Genomic DNA, 20,550 nt, shown 5'->3' on the forward strand with positions numbered 1-20,550 from the left:
TGACGGTGACTACAAGCTACAAGGGATGTGACAGGAACGTAAATTCCTTGTGAGGATCAAAGGAGCATAGTTGTCTTCAGACAGCCATGTAGGACTCAAGGGTAAAACACATAAATAGAGTGATCACTCTGAATACGATTAGTCTGAGGTGCCATATAAAATTCTGGTACTTAAAAGTATGGCATGAACAGAAATAAAGTTTGAAAACCATAGGCCTAGAAGGAGACAGAAAGAAAAGAATCAAAAGCAAAGGGAAAAGTTATCAATTCAATACAGTAAAGATAGAAGTGAAAGACTAGAGGAAGCTTGAGGAAGGAGTGACATTTTGAAATGCACAGGGAAGTTTTAGGAAGCTCTCAGAGATGATCTCCAGATTTGTAGTGGAAGCAAAGTCACCTGTTGATAAAATGAACAAGTAATTGGCTTATCTTGGACCACTTACATATGTCCAAGTTCTATGTGTTTATATATGTTAGCTTGTTTAATCTCCACTGTGATTCCAAAGAGCAGGTAGGGACTGTTACTGCCCTAGTTTAACAAGTGAAGAAACTGAGAGGCTCAGAGAAGTAGTATACTGGCCCACGAACCAGGAAAGGAATGACTGGTCTCCAGCCAGCCTGAGAGAAACTGGTCAGAGTGAGGTTGGCTGCGTTCTGCGGCATCATGAATGGGGACCCACAAAGGCTGAAGAAAGGGGCTGTAAGACAGAGACTTCTTCCAGCAAGAAGGCAGTGTGGGTGCTGGGGGTGGGGGGTGGCCCATCATCGGGGTCTGGTGTTCGATGTGGTGGACCTCTGTAGAAGGGCGTTGTAGACTTGGCAGGGAAAGAAAGCAGGTGAGGATCAGAGGATATATCCAGCCGCACCACAGGCCTGCAGACCTGTTGCTGTGGAGGGAAGGAGAGGGGACAGTTATCCTGGTTGGGAGTTGCCCTGGAGACGAGCTGTGGACACCTGGACCTCATCCAGACACGGCAGTGCTCTGGTATGAAAACATGAGGGTCTGGATTCAAATTCCCGTTCTGTGTTCTGCTGGCGGGTATGGTTTCCTTTGGTCCCTGTGTGTCGTCAGCGCAGGGAACAGCCCACCCGACTGATCCCGTGGTCGGAAGGCAGCTATGGCATGGCGCCTGGTATATAGCAAAAGGGCTGTAAACACTCTCAGAGGGCCGGGGACAGAGTGGCAATGGGTGACACTGGGCAGGAGCCTTCTGGAGGTGCCCGCCTCCTGCACGGTGGGGGCGTGGAGCGGGCGGGGGGCTCGGGTTCCGCGGGAGAGGGACGTCAGGCGGCCCCAGCTCCTGCTTTAGGGCCAGTGCCCGGTCAGCTTCCGGCTGCCTCTGCAGCCGCATAGGACTCCCCGAGCCCTCCGAGCGCGCACTGTTTTCTCTTTCTCTTGTCAGATACCGACTCCCACGCAGGAAAAAGGAAGCACCTTTTGTCAGATGCTGCGGCCACTTCCTCTTCAGAAGGCTCCAGCCAGCCTTTCTCTTTGCAGAATGACGGGGCCGGCGCCGGGCGCCGGACTGCGTGTGCATCGGGCCTCTGGCTGTCACCGGCTTCCCGGTCCCTGGCCGACCCGTGCCCGGAGCAGGCTGCTCGGCTGCCTTTCGGCCGCTCGGGGCTTCGTCCCTCCTGCAGGCCTGGCCCCCTGAGCCCGGCTCGCCTGGGGTGCACGCAGCCAGCCTCTTGGCCCCCTGGGGCTTCCTCCGTGGCCCCGGCGCCGCCCCCCCATTCCTCCCACGCACACAGCTTCATGTCCCTGAGCCAGCCTGCCTGTCTGTTCCTCTCCATAGCTCGGTCCAGGAGTGTGATGACCGGCGAGCAGATGGCTGCCCTCCACCAGCTGTCCGCCCCCAACCCGCTGGAGAGGCCCATCAAGATGGGCTGGCTGAAGAAGCAGAGGTCCATCGTGAAGAACTGGCAGCAGAGGTACTTCGTGCTGAGGGCACAGCAGCTCTTCTTCTACAAGGACGAAGAGGACACGAAGCCGCAGGTACCAGCCAGGCTGTTGGTCCCCACCGGCAGGGCTGTCAGCCTGCGCTCAGGTGAAGGAAACACCTGCAGGCCTTCTCCTTAGGCTAGATGTGCACCCATCCCAGAGGCATCCCCTCTCTCCTTCCCACCGGGTTTTAGATCCATAAACTGAGTGGCAGAGAGGACAGAGGGCTCCTCCTCTGGGAAGCCCTGAGGGGAGCACTGAGGAGCTTCCTAAACTCAGCCTTGAGGTGAAGGCTGGTGATCCTGTCTTGATGGTGACGCTGAGCACGAAGGCTCCGAGACAGCGGATTTGCCTTCAGGCAAATTGGTTTGTTTGTTTGGCCAACATTTATTGGGCATCTAATATGTACTAGACATTGTTTGGGGTACTTGAAATCAACCAGAAGGCAAAACAGATAAAAGTCTCTGTGTGTGGAACTTAGAAAATAAGGGGGCAGACAGAAAATAATAAATAAGGAGAGTATGTGGTTTGTTAAAAAAATAACTAGTTCCATGAGATTTAAAAAAAAAAAAAAAAAAGAATGGTTTAAGGGGAGATCCAGCATCTGGGAGTTGATATGATTTTACAAAGGGTGGGCAGTATGATTAAGGAGAGGCAGTTAGCCAGGTAGGATCTCTGGTGAAGGAGCACTTCAGGCAGAGAGGAAAGCCAGTGCAAAGGCCCGATGGGGGAGCATGTCTGGGGTGCGCTGAGAATACCAAGGAGGCCAGTGTGGGAGCACCAGAGCTAGGGAAGGAGGGGATCAGAGGGGGTGGGGTCAGTGAGGGGAAAGCGGGGTCTAGGATCATAGTGAAGATAGCAAAGAAGAAGACCACTGAAGGACTTGAGAGTTTATGCTGAGGACTATGGGGAAGCATTGCAGGGTTCTTAGCAGAAAGGGGTCATTTCTTTGGCTTATGCTTAAAAAGATGGCTCTGGCTACAATGTTCAAAATAGATTTAGGGCCAGAGGAAGAAGGCACGAGGGTAACCTAGGGGAGAGGTTATATTGTTTAGAATGTCAGTGGGGGATTGTGGGCTAGAGGAAAGTGATCAGGTTCCTGGTATACTTTGAAAGTACAGCAAACAGGATTTCCAGATGGAGTGGATGGGGCCTGAGAAGACTTTGGTCTTTAATCTTGGAACTAGTGATTCCTCCTGGCCATGATGGTACATGAAGGTGAAAAGGCGTGCTATTAACAATTACCCTGGGACCCCAGGTGTAAACTCCATGTCTTGGAGCATCCAAGACGGCTGGCCACCCATCCAGATTCACGTCTGTGATGGTGGAAGAACAGGCTTTGCCAGAAGGAACTTATTAGGGAAGATAGACTCTAGAACCTTCTGGATCCAGAAAAAAAAGCCTCAAGGAGAGTAAGAATATTGAGGGTGGATGGCTGGGAATGTAAAGAAACAAGACAGTAATTTTGGAAGAGGACAGATCTCTTTAAGAATAAGCTTGGGGATCTGTGACACATCAGCAGCACCTGGTTAACCAGGCCCTTCCCTCGAGTTGTCTGTCACTGCAAAGGCTAAAGATGGGCCAGAGACCCCACCACAGACTGTGTTCTTGCTCAGTGACCCATGCATGGTAACCAGAATTCTTTTTACTTTATGAACAACCCAGACCCTATCAGAGCCAAGCAGTTATAGGCCAAGATCGTGGCGACTGGTGCGTGAGGAGCAGACGCAGCAAGTCTTCCCATCCACAGAATGAGGGAGGTGGCACCAAGGCATTAGCCTTCCCCCATCAGCAGGAAGGACAGCTCAGTGGGGTTTACTTCCCCAAGGTATAGACGGTGAGAGGTACAACATGTCCAAGCTTGTATTCTTTCCCTGGCTCTTCTCCCAGGAAACTGGCCAGGTAACTATTTAATTATTCTGGGCTCCTCTTTCTTCTTTTGTAGAATAAGACAATCATATCTGGCCTGCACTTATCACAGGCTCCAACGATATGAAGCACGTGTAAAAAAAAATGTTTTGTGAAAGCATAAACTTGATGCCAATGATTAAATAAATTATTAGAGGTCCTAGCTTCTCTCCTTTGCTTCTGAAGGAGGTAACTCAGAATCCTTCCAGGGATAAAGTAGCCTGAGATAATTAGGCAAAGCTTCTAGGATGAAAGTACTTTGTGGTTTTTTTTTTTTTTTAAGGAAATCTATTAATATAATACATCAGATCAGTAGGTCGAGATCAATAAGTCAAGTAAGGAAAAACTGCACAACCCCTAAATTGTGGTTTCAACCACAATTATCAGCATTTGATAAAATCCAATACTCATTTCAGATATAAAAAGGCTTTTGAAAAGCTTTTAGGGATGAAATGATAATGTATTAGAAAGAAGATCTTACTGTAGATAGATATGGATACTTTGATTACAAAAGATGCATGGTAGGAAATTTGGAAGATGTGGAAGAGAACAAAGCAGAAAATGAAAATGATCCCATTAGCAAGAAATAGGCACCTAAATTCTCACTTTTTCCAGTTCTTTCTATACATATACCTTTAGGAACTCAGCTAGTCTAAATGCAAATTAATATAATAATATTCTTTAATTTAAAAATTAACAATTTATGAATTGTTATTATGATGATCAAATATTCTTTTACAATGTTATTCTTAATGGTGGCAGAATAGTCTACCGTATGGACATTCTGTAATTTATTTAACTAATTTTCTAATGAAAATAAGTTGAGAATTTGGGCTGATATTTTTATACTATTATTACAAATAAGAGTTAAGTGGACATCTTTGTAGACTTTTTATATATCTGTAATTATTTCATTAAGATAAAGGAAATTGTTAAAAATAAAGCACTTTCTTATGCTATCATTAAACATTGTTTTGGGATTCATAGATATTGCAAACATCTAGACATGACATGAGGGTGTCTGGGTGGCTCAGTTGATTAAGTATCTGCCTTTGGCTTGGATCATGATCCTGGAGCCCAGGGATCGAGTCCCACATGGGGTTCCCTGCTCAGTGGGGAGTCTGCTTCTCCCTCTGACCCTACTCCCTTTTGTGCTCTCTCACTCTCACTCTCTCAAATAAATAAATAAATACAATTTTTAAAAAAGAAAGGAAAATATGATTATTAAAAAAAAAAAGAAATGGGGGCGCCTGGGTGGCTCAGTGGGTTAAAGCCTCTGCCTTTGGCTCAGGTCATGATCCCAGTGTCCTGGAATCGAGCCCCACATCGGGCTCTCTGCTCAGCAGGGAGCCTGCTTCCTCCTCTCTCTGCCTGCCTCTCTGCCTACTTGTGATCTCTGTCAAATAAATAAATAAAATCTTAAAAAAAAAAAAAGAAATGACATGAAAGTTACCGACATGAGCTGAATTCTTGGGAAAAAATAAAGGCATATTTCTATGCTATGCTTCACACCATTCATGGTTCTGGATGGACTAAAGACTTAAATGTAAAAAAAAAAAAAAAAAAAACCAAAAACTGAGTTCATAAAAGTCCGAGAAGAAAATGCAGCTATCTGCATAATCTTTGGAAGGCACGTGTTTTTCAAGCATAGTATAAACAACAAAGACAGTACGAGGGAAAGGCTAATTTAATTACATAAATAAAACTACCTGTACCTTAAAAGCCAACATCATAAAGTGAAAAAGCAAACAAGAAGAAAATTATTGTATATGTGTAAATGGTAAACAGATATTCTTAATATTCAAGGTATTTTTTCAAACCTATTAAAAAAAATCCAAATAGCTCAATAGAAAAGTGAGCAAGTGATGCAAACCAACAACTTACCAAAGAAATGTAATCCCCAGTATGTGTATAAATATTTCGGTCTCAGTAACAATTAAGGCGGTGCGATGTAATATAATGAGACATCACCATCCCTAGCAGTGCTTTTCTAGAAATTTTGATGTTGGTAAGGACAGGGAATAGGAATTATTATAATGCAGAGCTGATGGAAATGAAAATCTGTGCCACCTTTCTGGAGGGTAATACATGCTTTTTTAAAAAAATACAAACTCTTTGACCCTGTATTTCTAATTCTAGGAATTTAACCAAAGTGACTGCTTAAGACTGGTGTAGATAAAATTTTTAAGATATTTTGTTTATTTATTTGAGAGAGAGAGAAAGAGAGCATAAATGGGGTGGGAGATTGGGGAGATAAAGGGCGAAGCAGACTCCCTGCTGAGCAGAGCGTCCGATGCAGGCTGGACCCCAGGACCCTGAGATCATGCCAGAGCCAAAGACAGCTGCTTAACTGACTGAGCCACCAAGGTGGCCCAAGACTGATGTAGATAATTAAATTTACTTGTATATGTTTTCACTACAGTATTGTTTATAATAGCGATGTTGAAAATAATGCCCAGTGGTGAGGCTAAGTTATATCAAGGAACTTTTGTACATTAAACAACAGAATACAAGTCTGCTGTAATGCCCTAAATTAATACTTTTTGAAATGGAAAACTATCCATAATATTGCTTTGAAAAACAAAAGCAAAAAAGGGCCTGTTTACAATGGAGGGTGATGTATCTAACTAACCCATTGTTGAAGGAAAAACGAATGAATGTGAATTTATGGAAAAACGGCTGGGAGAGAAATGCAGACCTGTTAATAGTGGTTATCTCCTCTGAGCACGAGTTTCACACAATTTTTAATTTTCCTCTTTTTTGTTCATTTTCCAATCTTTCTATAAGGTATAATTTAATTATAACTTTAAAAAGAACACACACATTTCTATCCCTTAAAAAAAATCTCAGACAGAAACCCCAGTAATTTTGGAGCAAGCAGGTGAAAAGGACCCTCAGGTACACAGATGATATGTATAGAAGCTGGTACGATCTTTCTAGAAAGTCATTTGGCCGGATTTCTAAGAGCCAAAAAAATATCATACACTTATGGAGTTACTTTATTTTTAGGAAATAGTCCAAAAGAAATAAGATACATGCAGTGCTGTTTATAATGAGAAAGTTTGAACTTAATGTCCAACAAAGGAGAATGATTAAATAAATGATGGAACTCTTGTCTGATGGACTCCCGTGTTTGCTTCCCAGGAAGCCTGGGGCTCGACAGAAGGCAGTCTGTGCATTTTTCCCTCCGAGGTCTCAGTAAGGTCTGTCCAGCTTTAATAGGCTAATGCTTTGTAAATCTTTGACTTAGCTTGATATAACTCATTCCAAAAGGTTCTTTGTCAGGGAAATTGTTTAAACCAGAACCTCAGGAAACTGCCCTCGAGTTCCTGCTAGAATGATCATTCTGGACAATCCTGCTTCCTTGTCCCCTTGGCTCATCTCCCTGCTTTTCTGGGACCTTAGCGCAGGTGGCTGACTGTCGGTGGCTGGGAAGTGTTTCACAAATTGCTCTCTGGTGGCCGAGCTGATTATGATGTAGCATTGGCCAATATCCGTAGTGTAAATTCCCCAGCGTGGCTGATTCGGGCCTCTAGCATGACATCACTGAACAGAGTTGAGAAGAAGGACACAAAGCACAGTGTTTTATAGTATTATAACCGCACAGATAGAACAGGTGTAAATAAACACATGAACAGAAATAATAGTAAAATACAGTAAGTGACTGGGAAGTGATGAACTCTGAGTATCATTACCTTTATTTTTTATTTTATTTTTTTTTTAAAGATTTTATTTATTTATTTGACAGAGAGATCACAAGTAGGCAGAGAGGCAGGCAGAGAGAGAGGAAGAAGCAGGTCCCCGCTGAGCAGAGAGCCCGATGTGGGGCTCGATCCCAGGACCCTGGGATCATGACCTGAGCCGAAGGCAGCGGCTTTAACCCACTGAGCCACCCAGGCGCCCCCCATTACCTTTATTTTTAATATAAAATATTTCATCACAAGCTTCTATCATTAAACTTTTGATAACGGCTGTGTTTAACAACGGGCTCACATTGTTCCTGCAAGCGTGACAGTTCATTCTTATGAGCCTCTGTTTGGGGCACCCCACCGCCCTGGCTACCCGCCCTGCTTCGTTGTTGGAGGACACGTGACCTCCTCCTTCCATCTTTGTACAGAGTCCACCCCTGTTGACTTGCAATGTAGGGGAGAACAGCCGCTGGCGCCCTTCCCTGTCCGGGGCCATTCCTCCCTTCCCATCAGTGTCCCCACCTCCACTACTGTCTCTCTTATGGCTTTTCTCTCTCCTCTCTTCATTTATGATGTCCAAGCCTCTTGTGCTCATTTCAGGAAGGTCTTGCAGTTTGCTACTTATGACTTGGTGTGAATACGTTTAACTCTAATGGTTACTTCTTCCCCCAGAGTAAGTGGGACTTTTAAGTAAAGCCTTACTTGTCATTCTGAAATCCCACTGACCAGGGTTTGATTCATAGCATTCTGATTAACTAGTGCTGTGATCTCAGATCAGCCAGTTAACCTTTCTGACCCTTACTTCCTCACGTCTCTAGTGGGGAAAATAACAGTCTGTCCTTCTGAGAGTTCTTAGGAAGATTTAATGTGATAAAATATTCAGGGCATTTAGCACAGAGCCTGGTGCCTAGTAACTGTTTGATGAATGGTACTAACATATTTTGCATTTTATTTTTACTGTTTTGGGATGAAAGTGATATTCTAGCTTTCCAGGTTGCTCTCCACCTACCTGTCTTCCTCTCCCATCCCATCATTAATCCTGTCTGCCCTTCAGCTGAATTTTAGGTGACAAAATTGCTGCTTCCCTTAAAGGGCTAACTTTTGATCTTTCAGGGTTGCATGTATCTACCAGGAAGTACAGTCAAGGAGATTGCCACGAACCCGGAAGAGGCGGGGAAGTTTGTCTTTGAAGTCATTCCAGGTAGGCAACCAAAGTGGGGAAAGAGCTACATTATATTCCCATCTTACTTCTGGATCCTAGAAGTCAAGGCTGAATCTGTCAGCCAGCTAATCGACTGACCGAGTAAGAATGCATCATCATTCTGGATGTAGTTAATGAACCTATACTAGCTGATTATCTAGCAGCCAACTAAGTGGGTACACACTTGGTTCGACCCTGAAAGCATCTCATGAGGGCGCTCTTGGAGTCAACGTCTTCCACTGAACGCTGGCTCGCTACTCTGGAAAGTACATCAGCCCTGCTCACGAAAAGGAGCCCGGTTTCAAAGCTGAGTGGGACCTTAAAATGAACAGTTACAGTGTAAATCGAGTGTTGTGAAATTGCCATTTTGGTAGGTCAAAAATAGTCTCTGTTAGCTACAGAGAGGTCAACAGTCACATGTGGTTCAACACAACCTAATAAGAAATGACAGCCGCGAATTACTGAGTGCTTAACACATGACAGGTGCTGAAAGTCCTGTATCGTGCATGTTAGCAGTGTACTGGAGGCGGCTTCTGCCCAGGGTAGAGTTCCCTTCTTCAAGTGCATCTGGGCTAAGGGGAGTTGGTCCACTCTGTCTCAAGGGGAATTGGTGTTTGTGTGAGCCTGGCACGCTGAGGCTGCTTCTCCCTGTCTCGGGCTCCTTTGCCAGCCCCAGCCTAGCCAGGAACTCCACACAGCAGGGGAGGCCACCAGTCCCCTGACTGGTAAGCATGCACCCCTCCCTTAACCTCCTCCTTACCACTCGCACAGGGCAGCGTGTGCATAAGACATCATGAAGAAGGCAACGTGGCCATGAGGTTAGTTAGAGTGCCTGGTCTGGAGTTGGCCTGCCCTGCTCTGAATTCTGGCCCTGCCACTTTCTATTTGGGTAGCTGTGATCAAGTTATTTCATTTCTTCCTGCCTCTGTTTCTTTATCTGTGACGTGGAGACAATGAAGAGGATAGTGAGAATGAAAGAAAGAACTCGATTTGGCACAATGAAATTGATTTGGCCCATTTGGTATAGTGACTGGTATATAGTTAGTGCCATGTCAGTGTTTGACATTTGGGGATAACTAGAGGAAATTATAAGGTAGAAATCTATCCTGAAACTTGCTACTGCTATAGGAAACAAAGAAAAACAATTTTTAAAGTTCACCTTTTCTGGGTGGCCTCCTCCCTAGTGGGCACGCCTTTTTTTTTTTTTTAAATCTGAAGTTCTATCCATCTCTCTTCCTCCTCAGAAGAATAGTTTATTTTTTAGTCTGTCTTCCCTGAGAAAGCCCCACTTCTTCCTACAAGATTCCTCTAGTCCAAGGACCCCTTTCCCAGAACAGTTCATGGGATACAACCATCCATGGTAATGTGTGTCCCAAGCCTAAATTTTCCATTATGGGTAACCCTACTGAGAGGTCTTCCTTCGGATTCACTGTGGGCTTTGCACCCAAAGCTTAGTGCCCTTGAAGATTGCTAGGCTATGGTATCTCATTATCATGTACACTTGTAGGCCCCTGGGTGTGCTCGTGCAAGTGCTTGCACACACACGTGTCTCATAAGAACAAACAACAATTCTAAAGCAGTAATAAGGTAGGGAAACATTTTCCTATAGGTTTCCTAAAGGAGCCATCATTCTCAAGTCTTCAGTCAACTTAAAGTGAGGCAAGCCTCAGGACGCCTGGGTGGCTCAGTTGGTTGGATGACTGCCTTCGGCTCAGGCCATGATCCCGGAGTCCCAGGATCAAGTCCCGCATGGGGCTCCCAGCTCCATGGGGAGTCTGCTTCTCCCTCTGACCTTCTCCTCACTCATGCTATCTCTCACTGTCTCTTTCTCTCTCAAATAAATAAATGAAATCTTAAAAAAAAAAAAAAAAGTGAGGCAAGCCTCACTTTAGAGACTTTTTAGTTCCTCTTTTTGTCATGATCTTAGGCAAGACAATTCTCAGGGACCGACGCTGGCCCTGAGAAATGTCTTTCCTATTCAGGGCCCTCTCTCTGTGATCACCTGTGTCACTGCCACAAAACCCAGAGAGAAGCCTTTCCTTGTAGCTCTGCTAAGAGAGAAGCCTTTCCTTGTAGCTCTGCTATGTGTTTCTTTCTTTAGAGCAGGCAAAAATTCAGGGCAAGCCTTGCTCTCCCTACTTACCTCTAGCAGAATAACTATCTGTTTTCCTTCTACCCAAAGGAAGTCATCAAGGATACAGAGGGTTATTTTTCTTGTTGCATTTCATTCTCATACTTCCTGGTGAGATGTAACAACAGATTTATTGAGTACCTGCTGTGAGCCAGGCACTACTATAGGAACCGGGAATCCAGAAAAGAACAAGCCTACATGATAGTCTAATGGGGGAGACTGACAGTGGACTGCTTATGATGGAATAAGTGTAGTGGAAAAAATGAAAGCAAAGAAAGAGAGAAAAAATTCTGGTTGAGGTGGGGATAGTGGCTGGTCACTTACCATTTTATTTTTTATTTTATTTTTTACTTTTTAAAGAAGATTTTATTTATTTATTTATTTGAGAGAGAGACAGAGGTATTAATAGAGAGCATGAGCATAGGAGGGGGACTGGAGAGGGAGAAGCAGACTCTCCACTGAACAGGAAACCCAAATTGGGGCTCCATCCCAGGACTCTGGGATCATGACCTGAGCTGAAGGCAAACACTTAACCAACTGAGCCACCCAGGTGCCCCTTACTTACCATTTTAAATAGAGCAGACACTCCAATGTGCCCCACATTAATTGTTTTGTAGGGCAGCAAAAGATTTTTGAATTCCCTTTGCTTTTGATCTCTTGAACCTATCTAATATCATGGAGCTTCACCTTCTTTACCCTTTGGGATGACCTGATTTAGAATCCTTCTTGTCATCGGGACATTGGCTTTTGATCAGAAGGATCAGTCCATCAAAGCCCTGGCCAGTCAGGAGTATCCTGAGAGCTGGGTGTGTCTCAGTGGAGTTGAGAGACACAACTAACTGCAAAACTAAAAGTCCTCCCAGAAGTCAGGGTAAACTGAAAAGGCATGTTTTTGATACACAAGAGACTGGAGAATAAGCATGGTGGAGGAGGGTGCCAGATAAATTTCGGCCAAGGTTAAATTGGAAGCCATAGGGGCTAGTAGCAATTATTGGCAGAACGATCAGAGGCTGAACCTTGAGTGTGGTGGTAACTGCCTGGGTGCCAATGGGCAGGTCTCTTTGCATCTTTGGACTTGAGTTCCATGAGCTACAGAGAGGAAATGATACTAGAGCCCCTTCTATTTCAAAATGATATTGTGATTCCTACAGGATTCTTTAGTTCTACCCTGACCACTTTTTACTTCCCATTTTACTTCTGGAAACACCTAGATCTCAGGAGTGGTCAGGGTCTCCATGGACTGACCCTTCTGGTCAGAAGAGCTGAGGACCCAGCGATAGGATGGATTCCGAATCGGGCTGTCCCAAAGCATAAAAGAATGTAGTGATAGTAATTTAAGTTCAAGAGATCAGAACCAAAGGGATTTTGAAGGTCTTTTGTTGCTCTGCGAGAAAAGACAGGTTTGGGCACAACTGGGGTGCTAGAACAAACTCTTTTTGAGAGAAAAGCCTTGACGTTGTGAAAAGAATGAGTTGGTGCTTACACAGACACTTCGAAATTTAATAGCCACTTGTAATCGAAAGGGAATGCTATTATGTTCTTGTCCTTCCCAAGACCTGTGCTTGATGCTTTCCTTCGCCCTCTCTTTTCCTTCTCTGACCCGCTTTTTCTTTTTGTCGCTTTCTTTCATTCTTTCTCTTGGCATCCTCTCCCTGCTCCACCCCCTTGTCATTTCTGCCACCCTTTTGTCTGACAACACAAACCCAGGAAACATTACATATGTCTGTCCATAATCATGGGCTTAAAGTCCAATTGGTAAAGAAAGTCCTAACAAACTTCATTTGTCCGTCACCTATGGATTAAGAACCTACCGTTTATAATGTCTTGTGCAGGTAGGGGAGTAGAAATTCTGAATGGGAAGCACTGATTTTGTGAGAAAGGCCCACACGTGCTCCTTGAGTTGCTGTTACCCTCCGCACCCCAACAGCTGAGCTCATGAGTAGCTTAGGAAAATATCGAAGCTGACGGTGACGGTGTGATGGACTGAAGTCTTCAGAATTGTATGGGCTGAGCCTCTCTTCTCTAACCCTGACACTGCCCCCTGAACTTCTCTTCTTTTCTGGTAGGAAATGGCTTCTCTCCGCCACAGGAGCAGATCTCAGCCCAAGGCATCCTCCTTGCAAACTACGGGTGTTCAGTGGTTTATGTATGGAATTAGGGTTTCGGGTGCATCGATGTTTGGTTTCCTTGAGGATAAGCAGATAATGCTTTTGTGTTGTTTGAACCAAGGAAGCCACCGAGGTTCGGCTTCCCTTCGCTTCCCTTTGTCCCGGCCGCTCACCACTCGAAGACTTTCATTACTATTACTTTTTCCTCCAGCCTCATGGGACCAGAGTCGCACAGGACAGGACTCCTATGTCCTCATGGCCAGCTCTCAGGCCGAGATGGAGGAGTGGGTTAAATTCCTTAAGAGAGTCGCTGGCACACCCTCTGGAGGTAAGGACTCTGCAGGCTTTCCTGGGCAGGTGTCTGTGACAGCTCCAAGACGGGGAGTTAGTAGCTCCACACACGATCCCTCCCTGAATGGTGTTCAACAGAGACCATGAGAGGACAACTCTGAGGTTATGCTTGTTGCCAAGTATCTAGCTTCGCTCCCTGCATGAGCTCAAGAGGCAACTCTAGGTTAGCTGGGCGGACTGCAGCCCTTCGCACTGCAGCGGCAAATGTGTACAACATTCTGTGGCACAAGGATTCTGCCCCGTTATGGGGTCGTGGGGCCGGAGGGTGATGGCAAGATCTATGCTGAAAGCTGGGGGAGGCTGATCAGCACAAGAAAGTGAAGCAGCTGGCCGAAACTGGGGTGGTCAGACTGGGGGGGAGGTTCAGGAACTGTGTCCCACTCCCACATGCTCTGTGAATTCAGGGTGAGCACTTTTCTGGGCTCCAGGACTCATGTGTTTGAGTTTTCTGGCAACCCTGGTGTTGGGTCCACACTAGAGGAGAAACTGCTGTGAAAAAAATATCTGCAATTAACCCAGCGTCCCCAAAAGCCAAAATAGGCAGAGAGCCCAGATGTCCATTGACAGATGAATGGATAAAGATGTGATATATCTACATATATATGTAGATATGTATTATGTGTGTGTGTGTGTATACACACACACACACACACACATATATATATAATGGAATATTACCCAGCCATCAGAAAGAATGAAATTTTGCCTTTTGCAACGACACAGATGGAACTAGAGGGTATTATGCAAAAAGAAAAAAGTCAGAGAAAGAGAAATACCTTATGGTTTCACTCATATGTGGAATTTAAGAAACAAAAAGGATGAACATAGGGGAAGGGAAGGAAAACCATAAAAGACCCTTAACTCTAGGAAACAAACTGAAGGTTGCTGGGTGGGAGTTTGGTGGGGCAATGAGGTAACTGGGTGACGGGCAGGAAGGAGAGCACGTCATGGGATGAACACTGGGTGTTCTACGTAAGTGATGAAGCACTAAATTCTACCCCTGCAACTAATAATACCTTGTATGTTAACTAAATTGAATTTAAATAGAAATTTGTAAAATCTAAAACAAAACAAAAACATCTGCAATTGACAAAACTGGTGAATCCAGCATGTGTTTTTCCTTTCATAAAAATATGAGGAACTGATGTGGGCCATCTCGAGTGATCACTTTCCATCAGCTTTTTAGGAACACACTTTCTGTCAACTCCAGGATACCCGTATATAATTATTTATCAGCTGTGCCGCCTATTATTTTGGAAGTCATGTGGAGGAGCTTTTTACAGTTCCAATATTAAATATTTATTGGCTTGCCCAATGGTTTCTTTAGAAATTATGAGCACCTTTAGAAATGAGGAGCACCATAACAACTTTGTGGAAATTTGAAAAAATATAGGAAAATAATTACCCCTACAACCAGCAGAGGAATTTTTATGCTTTCCTTCCAGGTAATATTCATATCTACGTTCCTTTTTTTTTTCCCCCCCCAGAAGCATGGAATATATACAATACCTTTTATTTTATAGCTAAAGGCTTTTTCCCATGTTGTTATATCGATTCATTTCAGGGATTATTTGGTTGCAAAAAGTAGAAATCGCATGCAACGATGTTAAACAAAGAGGGATTTACTGGGTTGGGATAGTAGCTATCCAGAGACTACGGGAGAATCGCCATGAGGACTCAAGAGGGTGGGGCCAAGAACTGGACTATGGGCCCAGACCTTATCCTTTTGGATTCTCTGGGGGCAGTGCAGCGTCGCATTCTGCTTTTCTCCGCGTGCCTGCCTGGGTTTGCGTAAGTTCGCAGTGCTCCGGGACTTCCTCCGGCCCGTGGCCCCAGACAGCTGTGCCAGCTTTCCTGGACTTCTCTCTCAAGCAGAGCAGAGGCTGAGCTCAACCTCCACCACCCCATTCCAAACTCCTGAGAAAGAAGACCCACCTGGCTCAGCTGGGGTCAGGAGACTCCCTGCAGACTCAGGAGCTGGGCCAAGGAGGCAGTCCTGCAGCCTGCGAACTGCCTAGCAGGGGGCTGGGAGAAAAAAAGTTACTGATGGGTCACCCAAACTCCAGAGTGCCTGCCACCATTGTCCGAACAGCTGCATCCCGTTACAGAAAGGGGAGCGTGCTTCCATTACCCATTTCCCAGTTCCTAGACACTTCATTTTTGCTATGCTAATCAGTCCAAGATGAGATTTTTGATTAAAGCTCTCTTCTCTGCTGTTCAGCTTGGGGAGGTTTAGCGGTGACTCTCCTTGTTGGCCCCGAGTCCTGTGGACCGTTTCCTGCTTTCCCCAGCCCGGCGCTTTAGACAGCCTGCAAGCTGACAAAAGTAGTGGATGTTGCCTAATTTTGCACATATTCCGAGTCAACATTCAGTGCTTGCCTTATGAATAGCCCCCATGCCTTATATGGTGCTCAGCTTAGCCTTGTCACGGGGAGCTGCTCTACTGGGTCCTACTCCAGGTGGGGATTTCTTCTTTCCCCTACCACATGAGAAGCCAGTCGAGCGTAAATCCTGCAGGCCAGGGAAAGTCCAAGGGGCGAGAAAGAAAGAGTACAGCATATTTATTTATTCAAAGAACAGAATTTGTCCCTGGCGTGGCATTTCAGAGGTTCCCAAAGCCTCCAGTTGCATCTGAATGCTAGATCTTGGGAGGAGAAGGCATTTTAAGGCAACAGAGGGCCCAGTCTGAGGCCATGAAGCAAGCCTGACATTTGTTCTTCCTGTTTGTAAGTCAGGAAACTTCCGTCCTGAGGAAGTAGATGATTAGTCCGAGGGGCCCAGCTGCCGAGGAGTGGGGCCGGGGCTCCTGCCTCTGTAGGCAGCTTTGTCACAGTAGATACTCGGAAAGTGCCTCTGAGCTGGACCCACTCCATCTGCAGGGCATACCCCTCAACCACTGGAAAGTCACTGAGAGATGCTGCTGCTGCTGCCTCTCTCCAGCTCTTCCTGATACTTTCTATGGGCCTTTCCCACCCAGAAAAGCTCTCTTCTTAGCATCTCCAATACTAGCATCCTCGTTGAGTTGCCCTACCATCTTATCTGAATTACAACAGTGGTCCCAAAAACAGCTGCCTTGCTTTTCCCCAAATACCCAAGGTATGTTCCTGCCTCAGGTACATCGCTATTTGCTCTGTCTGGAATCCTCTTTCCAGTGTGGCTGTGTGGCTTGGTACTCTGCTTTTTTGTAGGTCTGTGCTCAGACATTAGTGATCATCATCCCATCTGACACTGAAGGCCTCCCTTGGCCCACCCTTGACCCTTCCTCTCCCTCTTTCCTTCTTCATTTTTCTCGTCAGTACTATCCTCCAGGAGCTCGCTAAATATTTCACTCGTTTGTCCGTAGTTGGTCTCTCCTGGTTAGAAGGAAACCTTCAATCTACTTGGCAGGAATCTCTTTCTCCGTTTTGCTCAGTGTTGTATCCCAGAATCGAAACAGTGCCTGACGCACTGGATGTGAAGAAATGGCCTTCTCTTCCCGTGGTGGTCCGGGATTCTATTCCCGTAGGCTCTCCTCCTTGCTTGGTGACCATCAGCTTACCTGGGAAACTATTTGGAAAATGGGTTGCTGCCTCTAGAATGATCTCGCTCAAAGTGTGTTAATGGTGAGCTTTGGTGAAACTCTTCATGGTTTGTAGATCCCTTAGAGAATCTGATAAAAGCTGTGGAAGCTCTTCCCCAAAAAGGGTCCCTTTGTACTACCCGGGTACGGAGTCCAAACTATGTTTTAGAAGTTATTCTCATGATGGTTTTGCAGAGCCAAGGCCTTTCTTGCCCCAGTCTCTTTTCTGGCTGCCATGCTGCCTTGACAAAAAAGAAGGCCCACGTGGTTCCCATGACAAGCCCAGCTTTTTCCCCTTGGCTCCTCCTGCCTCCTAGCAGCTCTGAACATTCCTCTCACCTTGTCCCATTCTGGGACCATTTCCAATGCATCTCCACACATCCCAGAAATTCTTGGACACCAGCTAGATGTCCAGCAATTTAACTCACTTCTGACACTATCTGCCTAGAGATAGAATCGGATTGCACGGGCAAAGGGCTCAGTCCTGCAAGACGTCTCCCCTTTCATGCATTTCAGGTCCCAGTTTCAAGTCCAGATTGTCACCTGTGCTTTTGACCCAATGGCTGTGGACTGGAGGTTCCAATGACCCCTTCCCTGGGTTCAATTAATTTGCCAAAGGGAGTCCCAGAACTGAGGAAACCAGTTTACTTAATAGACCGCCCCTTTATTATAAAAGGATCTAACTTAGGAACAGCCAGATGGAGAAGATGCATGGGTCAAGGTGTGGCAAAGACCATCTCAAGGAATACCAGTCTCCCGGAAATCTTTAGGTATCCATCAACCCAGAAATTCTCCAAACCCCATAGCCTTTTAGGTTTTATGGAGACTATTGCATCTATATGATTGATTAAATCATTGACTGTTTGTTCTGAACTTAATCTCCAGCTCCTCTCCCTTCTTTGGAGGTCAGTGGGTGGGACAGAAAGCTCTAATCCTGTAATCACTAGGTTGGTTCCATTGTTAATCCCCCCACATCCAAGGTGCTTTTCAAAACTCGCCTCCCTAACATAACAAAAGATACCTTTATCTTTCTCCTGGAAGCAAATTCCACGAGTTTTAGGAGCTCCATTGCAAGAAATGGGTGAAAGACCAAAAACATATTTCTTATAGTAAATCACCACGTCACTCCTTGGAAAGCAGCACCGTGATGTGCCTTGGTGTTCTAGGCTTTTCATTCCTAGCCAGCCAATTTATCTCTTTTTTTCTGGACCAATCTTTCCTAAGGGCCTGGCTGGAAATGTTAGATTCACTTTTTTTCCCAAAAGCTCTGGATGCAATTCCAAGTTTTCCTAAATTAAGTAGAAGAAAAGGAAGGGAGGTGATCCCATCTGGGCTTTGAGTGACTAGTCCCTTTTTCTCTAAACCACCCCTCCCTCCGTTGGAGGGCTCTGTGTTGCCTGCATCCTCACCCTGAAGCCAGGTGTCTGCCCCACCCCCCAGGGAGCAGGCGGGCCACATTGCAAAATGCTGATTGGTCGGAAATCGTGCCTAGTTCTGCTCTGACCAACCTGGTTGTAAGGCCCGGGCCAGGTCCCGTGTTTTAAGCATATTTGTGTGTTTGCCAACACTAGGCATAGAGTAAATGAACAGTGGGTTGTTACATGCCTTGGGTTCCTTTTCTTCCTCTTCTTTCCTAAATTGTCCATATGGTTCAGAACATGATTTCACAATCTACAGCAGGGTTAGCCCGTGGGCGTGTCCTATCTCTGTGATTCATTGTTACTCCGTGTGTTCTGATTCTTTTTCTTTAGATAAACTGGATATTAAAAAGGATGGCTTTTTTCTTTCTTTTTCTCTTTTACCGTCTCCCCAAAAAGGTTGATTTTTCCTTATTTTCAGTAGTCCCCCTATCCCTGGAGACAGATACCATTTTCTTTTCTTTTTTTAAAGATTTATTTATTCTATTTGAGAGAGAGAGAGAGAGAGGGAGCGAGCATGAGCTGGGGGAGAGACAGAGGGAGAGAGAAAGAATCTCCAGCAGACTCCCTTTTTAGTGTGGAGCCTGACACGGGCCTTGTTCCCATGACCCTGAGACCATGACCTGAGCCGAAATTTAGACTTGAACGTACAACCCACTGGGCCACACAGGCACCCCAAGACAGATACTTATTCATTCATTTACTCAACAAATATTTCTTGAGCATGAGCCAAGCACTGTGCTATCCCTGGGGATACCCCAGTGAGAAAAGACTAAGTCTCCTCTAAGTCTAATAGAAGACAGAAATGAATCGACCCCCAAACCATAACATTACAGCTGGGAAAAGTACCATGAAGGAAGAACCCATAATGCACAGTGGGGAGAAATGTCTTTGTCAAGAAGTTTAGGGAAAGCTTCCCTGAACTAGTGATGATTAAGCTTAAATTTGAAGGGTTAGTAGAGGCTAAGTAGGCAGAGGAGGGAGAAGAGAACAGTATCTCAGTCAGAGGAATAGCACATATCAAGGTCCTGTGACAGAAAGGAGAACAGGCTCTGGAGTGAGAGGAAGGTGAGAACAGGGGACATAGCCTTGCTAAAGCTGTCGGTCCTCCTCCTAAGGCAGCTTGCATGAGGGTGGTGGTGGTGAAGATGGAGAAAAGTAAGCAGGTGTGCAGAGTGTTTCCAAGGCAACGTTGCCACGACATGGGCATGAATGTGACATGGAAGGAGAATGTGGTGTCGATGGAGTCTTTGATTCCCAGCCTATGAGCCAATGGAGGGATGAACTCCGATGGGGGAGGGGGGCAGTCATCGCATTACTCCTCCTGGCAATCCCTCCTGCTCTCACCTGTCCCCTCATGATGCTGAGAGTCCATTCCCAGCCTCCTGGGCATGTCTGGCAGGGTTGCTGCAGTATTTGCTCAAATCTTCTCAACGGGAGGGGGGAATCGTCTCGGTTTACCCCACAACCCACCTCCAAGATCATTCTCTCTGAAGGCTTGACTGAGCCACATGCAACTCTGAGAGCATTTTCAGACAAGGGTGGGCTGGCTTCATCAACACTAAGTGAAATCCTGTGTTCCTGCCAGACACTTTGATATATGGGGCAATGCTGGTAAGGGCTTGTGCGGGGAATTCTTTTTTTTTTTTTTTTTTTTTTTAACCCACCTCCATTCTATCCCTTGAATGGCAGTTGACAATTAGCTGCTAAGTAAAAGGAGGCACTTATTTTTATTGCGGGCCTGACAGCTTTATGTTCACTCTTTAAAAGCCAAGACTCATGTGTGTAAAGGTGAGTGGGGAGGGGAGGTAGTGTGGGAAGGAGGTGGGGAGGGCCTGGGGCAGGTGCCGACAGATCCCACGATTTCCGCGCTGGAGTCAGAACCTGAGCAGTATTTACAAGCATGTGCTGATCTGGAAGCGAGAGAGGATGGTTCTTCCAGGTTGGAGAGGAGGGAAGGCTTTAGGCTGGCCCCGGCAGAGGCTGTGATTCCTCGGACCCCATCATGCCTCATGTTCTTAGGATGCCGCAGTGGGACCTGGGCTGTGGCTTTTCTGCCCTGGCACTGCTCTCTTGCTGGAATTTCAGGAGGAAAACCCCCAAGCTCCGAAAGAAAGGTATTTCTTCCCTATTTTGTGATTCAACTCTTCCACTAAAAGGCACTCTGCCCAGCTCCCCTTCCCTCTCCTATGGAGATGGGACTGTTCCTGGAACTGACCCCTTGGAAAGCAGGTGCCAGGGCTG

The 20,550-nt window shown here is 45.7% G+C and overlaps 1 protein-coding gene across 3 annotated transcripts in view; it reads left to right on the forward strand.

Moving 5' to 3' along the window:
- ARHGAP25 (Rho GTPase activating protein 25) overlaps positions 1–20,550 on the forward strand; it is an 84,728-nt gene that overhangs the window by 39,570 nt on the left and 24,608 nt on the right. The window contains exons 2-4 of one of the 3 annotated variants that reach the window (XM_032352312.1): positions 1,796–1,995; positions 8,652–8,739; positions 13,190–13,306. In XM_032352312.1, coding sequence (XP_032208203.1) covers positions 1,796–1,995; positions 8,652–8,739; positions 13,190–13,306 — 405 coding nt within the window. Of the gene's footprint in view, positions 1–1,402; positions 1,996–8,651; positions 8,740–13,189; positions 13,307–20,550 lie in introns of those variants that run through there. The other 2 variants (XM_032352311.1, XM_032352313.1) reach the window with 2 other exon arrangements.

The sequence above is a fragment of the Mustela erminea genome, chromosome 7 (assembly GCF_009829155.1).
Source record: "Mustela erminea isolate mMusErm1 chromosome 7, mMusErm1.Pri, whole genome shotgun sequence".
Taxonomy (NCBI): domain Eukaryota; kingdom Metazoa; phylum Chordata; class Mammalia; order Carnivora; family Mustelidae; genus Mustela; species Mustela erminea.